Raw genomic sequence first — 8,891 nt, forward strand, 5'->3', positions numbered from 1 at the left:
CCAACAAAAGACGATGTCGTATTGGCCAGTGGAAAGATTATTATAAAGTTCTAAAATATCTAAAATAATTGGATGATTAGAAGAGACTTTTTTCAGTGCCTGAAGACAAGACAAAGAATCAGAAAAGATGATAAATTGTTTATATGCAGACTTTCGTTGAATGTATTTTAAGGCTGTAAGAATAGCATTGGCCTCAGCAGTGAAAATAGAGCTAGTGTCTGGTATTCTAGATGAGATATGGTTTAATCCAACGACAGTGGCACATGCCACCTTGCCACCGTCCTTGGATCCATCAGTAAAGATTGAACGGTGGGTGTCATATTTATTTCTTAATTGGACATATTCCTGTTGATAGATAAGTTGATTTGTGTCAGATTTAATAAAACGGGTTAGAGAAACGTCTACTTCTGGCCTCACCAGCTGCCAGGGAGGAGTAGACAAGAGACGATATGGTGAGATAATATCTAGATCTATATTTGCAGCAATAATATGTGATTTCATCCGAATTCCAAGTGGTGGAATCAGCTTTGTTTTTTTCTGAAACAGCTCTTCATATAGGGGTTGAAAAACGGAGTCATAAGCAGGATTAGAAGGATTAGAGTGTAATTTAGTGATATATTGAAGAGACAATTTAACACGGCGTTGTTTCAAAGAAGGTTCATCAGCCTCGACATAGAGACTGTCAACAGGAGAAGTTCTAAAAGCACCAAGACACAGTCTGAGTCCTTGGTGGTGGATTGAATCTAGCTTTTTTAAATTACTCTTGCAAGCTCCAGCATACACAATGGAGCCGTAGTCTAATTTAGAGCGGATTAATGATCTATAAAGGTGAAGGAGGGTTGTCTGATCCCCTCCCCACTTAGAATTCGAGACGACTTTTAACAGATCTAGGGCCTTCAGGCATTTAGTCTTTAAATATTTGATATGTGGTAGAAACGTCAAATGGTGGTCGAAAATTAATCCCAAAAATTTGGCTTCTTTAACAACCTTAATTGGAGTGCCATCTAAAGAGAGTTCTGGATCTTTATGGGGTTTATATTTCCGACAGAAATGTATACAATTTGTTTTGGTCTGTGAAAACCTAAATCCATTCTCAAGACACCATTTATGAATTTTATTTAGACACAACTGTAACTGTCTTTCAATGGTATGCATATTTTTACCACGACATGAAATATTAAAATCATCCACAAACAATGACCCATCTATTGAGTCATTTAATACTTTAGATAAACTATTTATTTTGATGCTAAACAATGTGACAGACAAAATACTGCCCTGTGGAACCCCCTGATCCTGATTATAATGATCAGACAGGGTTGATCCAACACGAACTTGAAATTGTCTGTCAGTTAAAAACTGTGATACAAATTGAGGCAAGCGGCCTCTTAAACCAAAGTCATGTAAATCTTTTAAAATACCATGCTTCCAAGTGGTATCATAAGCTTTTTCAAGATCGAAAAAGATAGATACAGCATGTTGTTTGTTTATAAAAGCATTTTTAACAAATGATTCTAAACGAACCAAATGATCAATTGTACTTCGGTTTTTACGAAATCCGCACTGGATATCACTGATTAAATTGTTGGTTTCTAAAAACCAAACTAAGCGATTATTCACCATGCGCTCCATGGTTTTACAAACACAGCTAGTTAATGAAATAGGTCGGTAATTGGATGGATCTGTATGATCCCTGCCAGGCTTTGGTATGGGTACAACGATGGCATGTCTCCACGAAGGAGGAAAATGTCCTGTTGTCCAAATATCATCGAAAATATTCAATAGTGTTGTGAGACAAGATTCAGGCAAGTGTTTTAGAAGCTGATAATGGATATCATCAGCACCAGTTGCAGTATCATGAGCTTGTGCTAAAGCAGTGTGTAGCTCATGTAGTGAAAATACTTCGTTATAATCTTCGCCATTGTCAGAAATAAAATTGACTTTTTTCCTTTCTTGTTGTTGTTGATACTTCTGAAACTTTGGATTATAATTTGACGAAGAAGAATGTTTGGCTAAAGTTTCTCCCAGTTTGTTTGCAATATCTGATTTTTCTGTCAATAAATTATTATCATCTTTGAGATGATGAATACTTGATTTGGAACCTTTGCCTTTGATTTTCTGGATCATGTTCCACACCTTTGACATAGGCGTGCGAGAATTTATTTTGGAAACATAATCCTTCCAGGTCTGTCGTTTAATGAGTTTAAAAGTTCGTCGAGCCTTGGCATAATTAATTCTTACATTATTCAAATTATGAACAGTAGGATGGCGTCGAAAGTATTTCTCAGCCTTCTTCCTACGCTTCCTAGCTTGTTTGCATTCATAAGTAAACCATGGTTTACGAATATGTGGGTTCTCAGAGGACTTAGGAATAGTTTCATCAGCTATACCTATCAGTTGATCGGAAAATAACTGAATCGGGTCAGGAACATCCATAAAAAGGTCGTGTTGCAATTTGTCAGTACATATGTTCTGAAATAACGGCCAATTTGCCTTAGAAAAATTCCATCTTGTTATAGGTGGATCATCAGTGGGGTTTATAGCTGTAATTACTGTCGGAAAATGATCACTTCCACAAAGGTCATCATGGACTGACCATTCAAATTCATTATATAAGTTAGAATCTGTGATTGACAGATCTAATGCAGTGTACGTACCTGTTGCAGGATGTAAATATGTGTTCGAGCCGTCGTTGAAGATGCATAGATTATTGTTAGCAATAAAATCTTCAAGGATTTTCCCTTTATTATTTATATTGGAACTTCCCCATAGAGGGTTATGCCCATTAAGATCACCCATGATGATACAGGGCTTAGGTAGTTGGTCAAATAAATCCTGAAGTTCAGACTGCTGCAAATTTGAGGATGGAGAAATATATAGGGAACAAAGTGTGAAAGTTACTTGTAGAGTAAGACGGACAGCAACAGCCTGAAGGTTACATTTGAGATGAACAGGACTGTGGATGATGCCCTGCCTCACCAAAATGGAAGCACCGCCAGTGGCTTTATCACCTGGAGGTGAAAAAGAATGATAAGAATTGTACTGACGCAATTCAAATTTATCAGTATGCTTAAGATAGGTCTCTTGTAAACTAAAAGCTGATGGTTTATAGTCTTGTGCTAATAATTGGACTTCATTAAAATTATTCCTAAGTCCTCTGCAATTCCACTGAATTATGTTAGGAGATTGAGTCATGGTGGCTCAATCGGTGAACGCTCACGTACACGTGTGGAGGAAGGACTCCTACTACTGCTCTGTGACGATGGGGTGACATCCATGTCAAGAGCATCAAAGGAGTTATGGACAACTATCTCTGAAGAAGAGGAGTTCCTGTTTGTCTGTTTTTTATTTAGTTTTTTCCTTTCTTTTCTGGTCAGAGTAACATCGGCAGATCCAGTTGTTGCTGGTTCAACAGTAGCCTCTGGTTCTTTAGTAGCTGATGCAACAGCATCAGGGTAAACAGACAAAGTTTCAGTTTGACTCGAGGATGAATTTGACGTAATCACAGAAGTTATGCTGATAGGTGTATCTGATTTGATCCAAGTCAATTCTGTTTGAACAGAAATCGATACCGTTGGAGGAGCAGAGATAGTAGCAGCAGCAGCAGAGTAGGTTCTGGTAAGTGGAGTAGAAGGGGACTGACTTTCAATAACCTTCTTAGCCTCGTAAAACGAGATATTTTGTTCATGTTTGAGTTTTATGATTTTTGATTGCTTTTGCCACACTGGACATAATTTAGATGAAGCCAGATGTTTGCCGTTACAGTTTGCACATTTAATGTCAGCTGTACATCCAGTGCTGTCATGGTCGTCACCACAGCGCTGACAGACTACAGAGTGATTACAAGATTTTGATCCATGTCCAAATTTTTGGCACTTGAAACATCGGAGTGGATTGGGGACATACACCTCCACTCCAATGTTTAGATAACCAGCTTTAACAGACTTAGGAAGGGCCGACAGGGCAAATGTAAGCATATAAGTATTTGACGGGATGATGTCACCGTCTCTGGATTTCATGGTGAAACGCTTAACTGCAGTTACCCCTTGACTAGTCAATTCATCTGTAATGTCTTGCTCCGACATGTCGGACAGGCAACGAGCTCTGTCTCGAACAATGCCTCGGCAAGAATTCAAGGTTTTGTGTACGGACACAGCAACCTCAATATTTGCAAATGTAGTTACAGATAGCAAATTGAGAGATTGCTGTCTCCGTGAACACTCAACAAGAAGAGAGCCACTACGAAGACGTGTTACATTTTTAACTTCTCCGCAAATTCCTGAAACTGCTTTTGAGATGGCGAAAGGATTAAGTTTTAGTGGTTGTTTATCAGCTGCCTCGATCACAATAAATCGGGCCCAGGAATCCAATTCACGAGATAAGTTTTCAGTTTGATCAGATACATCTAGATCGACATGTCTGCGTTTCGAACGGTTTGAACCAGGGTATTGGAGAGACATGATGAAAGGAAATAATTCAGCACCTCAGCTCCCCACCCACCATGGAGTGCCACAAAGAGCGATGTTTTATTGCACCGGATCTCCAACATGCAAACATCAGGGTTACAGAGGTGGTATACTCCAGTAAGAACAACATGAATAGCTATATTTGTCTAACAAATAAAATGTCAGGCTGGTCCGGCCCATGACAAGAAATTGAAGACATACAGAACTCAGAGGTCGAAAGTACCAGATTGGCCCATGAGCCACCGCCTTCTGGCGTAAGACTCTAGGCAAATTATTCAATCCAAAATTGAGAATACACACAAGTTATGGACGGCCAAGGCCAAAATATACATTAAAATACAACACGTGTGTGCATATACAATATTACGCACAGGGCCTGGCATGACCAGCCGATTGATAAGACCGGGCCCATCTTACCACCCGTCTAGGCGAAGTAAGGGTCGAAGCAGTGTGTTGGGCAAAGGAACACAGTTCCAGGAACCAGTGCCCTCAACTACCAGACTCCCGTCCTCCGCCGACACAGGGACGCAACCCACGGCAAACAGGTTGCCCATTTTAGTCGCCTCATACGACCAGCAATGGGAGGCTGTGGAAATATTCTGCCCCGGTTCCACACGGGGGAAGAGCGATTAGCGTTACCCAGCACTCACCACGAGGAGGTTGCTCTTCACGAGTGCCTCATTATGTTAGAACTTGAGTAGAAAGTATACATTATACCCATCGGTAGATGTGTAATTCGTATGTTTTCTGCTTTATGACATATAACTAATTGATGTAATAATAATAATGAAAATAAAGTGAACTTACCTTTTGACTGATCAACACTGTTTCATAAATCATTTCCTCCATATATTCCGTTTGAATTAACCATCCGCTCAGTTCATATTTGGTTTAATCATATTTATTCCATCAATTGTTCATGACAGTATTTAGCAAACAAGCCGAGCTGGCTTCTCCTGATTACATATATCAAATATAAACATAAATCAGTCAGGATCAATTAATATATACTTTTAACTAAATCACTAATTTACCGATCGCTTCCCAATACAGTGTATTACACAAGAAAAAGCTTAGATCATAGCAAATTAGAGTTTAACAATAACTGTTCATATTTCATCTCTTGAGCTCTACAAAAAAAAATTTACAAAAAAATGCAATAAATTTTCTTAAAATTGCCAACGTTTTCAAGTTTCATTATATAGCACCATCTGAAATCTTATATACGAACGAGTGTATGTCATTCACATTTTTCAACAACCTCAAGTTTTTACTCGTATGTTTCGTAATATCTTCGAGTTTTACTATACATGAAAACAGTTCCCGAAGCGAATCGTTGGCAAGTAAATCACTCTTCAGAGTGCTATTGAATTTTCCCACATCTACTTTTTTTTGTTCTTTGTTATATCCTCAAGTTTTTCTTGCAAAGGTTTCGTAATATCCTCGTGTTTTACTGCACACGAAAACAGTTCACTCAGTGAATCGTTGGTACGTAAAACACATAACAGTGATCTGTTTTTTTTCACAACCACTTTCTTGTTCTTTGTTTTGGAATAACGTTTATACTTTCTGCAGATTTCGAAGTTTTTCTTTTCTTTTATAATAATCAGCAATTAACGTCTGAGCTTGCAAACAACGAATTTGTTTTTCCACTAAAAGCACTGATCGATTGTTTGGTTCAGCGGTTTCACTTTGTATTCCAAGCGACCTTAAAAAAACCTCTTTAGACGTCATTTTGAAAAATCTAATTTCTGTGGGTTTTTTTTTCGAAGTGCCCCTTGCTGTACTAAAATGTATAGCTTAACTATTCCTCCGCTCTTTTATAACGACTACGCTTTATACTTCTCTATCATACTTTTTTGTTGTCCTGTGTGGGAAAAGTAAATCTTATTCATTTTCAAGCCGCAAACTTATATTTCAACACGTGTGGGAAAAGCAAATATCAATCAGTAGACCAGAGTCTATTCTTTATCTGTTACTATTTACTAACGACGACGGTAGGCTGTTATTATTTATCTTATCTAACGAAATTTGACAACTGATACGGCGGCGGTAGGCTGCTATTATGTATCTTATCTAACGAAATCTGACAACTGATACAATGTCAAGATATCCCCAAGCAGAATACGTTCAAATACGATTAATTTGTCACGCGCACTTTGAATAGCACCGGTGTCCGTTGTGTTAGAAAAACCACACAAAAATGTTTTACAGATTCATATACACAGTAAAAAAAGTGTTGCACCCCCACATTAATACGTTTGATACATCACAACATTTAAAACGCCCGACTCTGGTTTTAATGGTAGGTATTCCTTAGGGATCTGATTGATTGATTGATTTTATTTTTAGAAAGTTTTATAGGTGTTCGGGCAACTAGGCCCATTTACACCTTGCCCATAATAAAGGTTTGCTAAGTACCTAGATAGTTCATAGAGCAGTAAAAATGCCACACGCTTTAAAAGCACCACACACTACTTTAAGATGGGCTGACATATTCAACAGAGACCTATGGTCATCATAGAGAGCAATAGCATTATTATAGACATTAAAAATGAAGACTGATTTTTTATCCTTCAAATGAATAATGACTACATTCCCTTGTAATTGGGATGATGGAACCTTAATTCACTAAACGACAGTGAGTGAGTTTAGCACTTCCACCTGTAAAACCAAACTGACGATCTTTACGTAGGCAGACATAACCTTCCCAACAGAATAGCTGGTTAGGAGTTAAGAATGTCTCCTGAAGACAAAACATCTGGGTCAAAACTTAATACAAACTTTAAATCCTGGACCGTTAGCACTGAGTGAACTAGCATCAAGAGATCCATAAGAAGGATGGATTAAGACTTCCATTGTTGACCCTTAACCATGCTCGTCAGATCATCAGGGGACAATGTTAACCCCAAGAGGGACTGGGCAGCTGACGCTATCATCTGAAGACCATCAGACTTGAATGCACGAGTAGTGCCAAGATTAGCAACTATACAAATAACAAAGTTGAGAAAGTCAACAGGAGAGACATTGTTAAATAGAGGTTTGCAAGATGATTCAGGCATGATGTCAACAACAGGATCAGTCTGACATTCAACTTCAAGAGTCTCAGTCTGAGTACTAGCAGTCACCATGACTGGAGAAGACACAACACCAGAAATTGTAACAACCTGAGACAGTGGTTTAGCTGCAGGAGGTGGCTTAGGGACTGCTGGAACCTGAGCGACATCAAAATCTCCACGCACCTGTCGAACAGCCTGAGAATAAGACAACTTACCCTCCACTCGGACTTTCTGAATCTGGACAGCTTCCTGGTATTTAATGCAACCTTTATATGCCGCAGAGTGTGCACCACCACAGTTCTTACATTTAAGGGAACTTTCATTGCACTCCTCGTATTTGTACTTCCCTCCACATTTAGCGCACACATGATGAGTGCTTCTACACTTAGCAGAGACATGCCCAAAGGACTGACACTTGAAGCATCGAAGAGCAGGAGGAACATATATCCGGATTGGAAATCTCTGGAAGAAAATGACAACATGATCCGGTAAAGACTGGCCAGTAAATGTAAGAAGAACAGATTTGGTGGGAACTTTATCAGGCCCACGAGTCAGACGCACAGCAGAGCACATTAGAGGTAACACAGGTTTCAACTCGTCCTCAATTTCATTCATCTCAATATCCAGATCAATACCATAGATGACTCCACATGTTCTCATTAAGGATTCAGGCTCATGAGGGGTGACAAAATGTTCATCAAGTTCTGTGACTTGCAAAAGTGTTTTGGCAGCCTCAACGGTTTTTGCAGTGACACTAACATCTCCCCTGGCCATCCGCTTAACACTGACTATTTCTGTAGTGATCTTAGCCAAGGCTCTAGCCAAAGCACGATGTGTCATAAGTTGACAGAGGGTCGGTGAACCATCATCATATTCATCTACATCGGCTTTGAAGATAACAGTGGTTGATTTGACCCGCGCTGGCTCATCAAAGACAAAAGTAAGATCAGACCTTGCAGTAGGAGGGACAGTATTTGGTTGCTTGGCAACACAGGCTTTTTTAGAAGTACCATCTGGAATACGGGCGATTCGCTTCCTCCCTGAAGCCACCACTTTAAATCCTTCCTCACATTCCATTCTGTTGTCAGGCATTGTCGAGGACAATCCCCAACAGCTGACTGTAACAATCAGCAAACACCAAATAGAAATTAAAAGGTTTGAATGCACTCCAACACAAGAGAAATCAAAAGCCAAAGAACAAAAGAGGAAGTATCATAAACAATAAGTGTGTTGTATAACACTAGACAAGTTGCTGAGAAGCAAAAGACGTCCGAACTCGACGGCAGTCAAGACCGAACTCTCTTAGGGATCTGATGTTAAATGTGTAATGTTTTCGGAGGGAAGATGATCACCAAAACGTAGCAAT

General features: G+C 39.2%; 1 protein-coding gene across 1 annotated transcript; it reads right to left on the minus strand.

The window, feature by feature from the left end:
• Nucleotides 1–7,312: 7,312 nt before the first annotated feature.
• On the minus strand, nt 7,313–8,617 carry LOC125379308. Its single transcript, XM_048395584.1, has one exon. The coding sequence runs from the start codon at nt 8,615–8,617 to the stop codon at nt 7,313–7,315; it is 1,305 nt and encodes a 434-aa protein (XP_048251541.1).
• Nucleotides 8,618–8,891: the final 274 nt, after the last annotated feature.

This window comes from Haliotis rufescens, unplaced genomic scaffold, assembly GCF_023055435.1.
Source record: "Haliotis rufescens isolate VD_foot unplaced genomic scaffold, xgHalRufe1.0.p SCAF_14, whole genome shotgun sequence".
NCBI classification, from domain to species: domain Eukaryota; kingdom Metazoa; phylum Mollusca; class Gastropoda; order Lepetellida; family Haliotidae; genus Haliotis; species Haliotis rufescens.

Excerpts from the sequence above, each read along its gene's own strand:
- LOC125379308 (XM_048395584.1), bottom strand. The coding sequence starts at position 8,617 with ATGCCTGACAACAGAATGGAATGTGAGGAAGGATTTAAAGTGGTGGCT.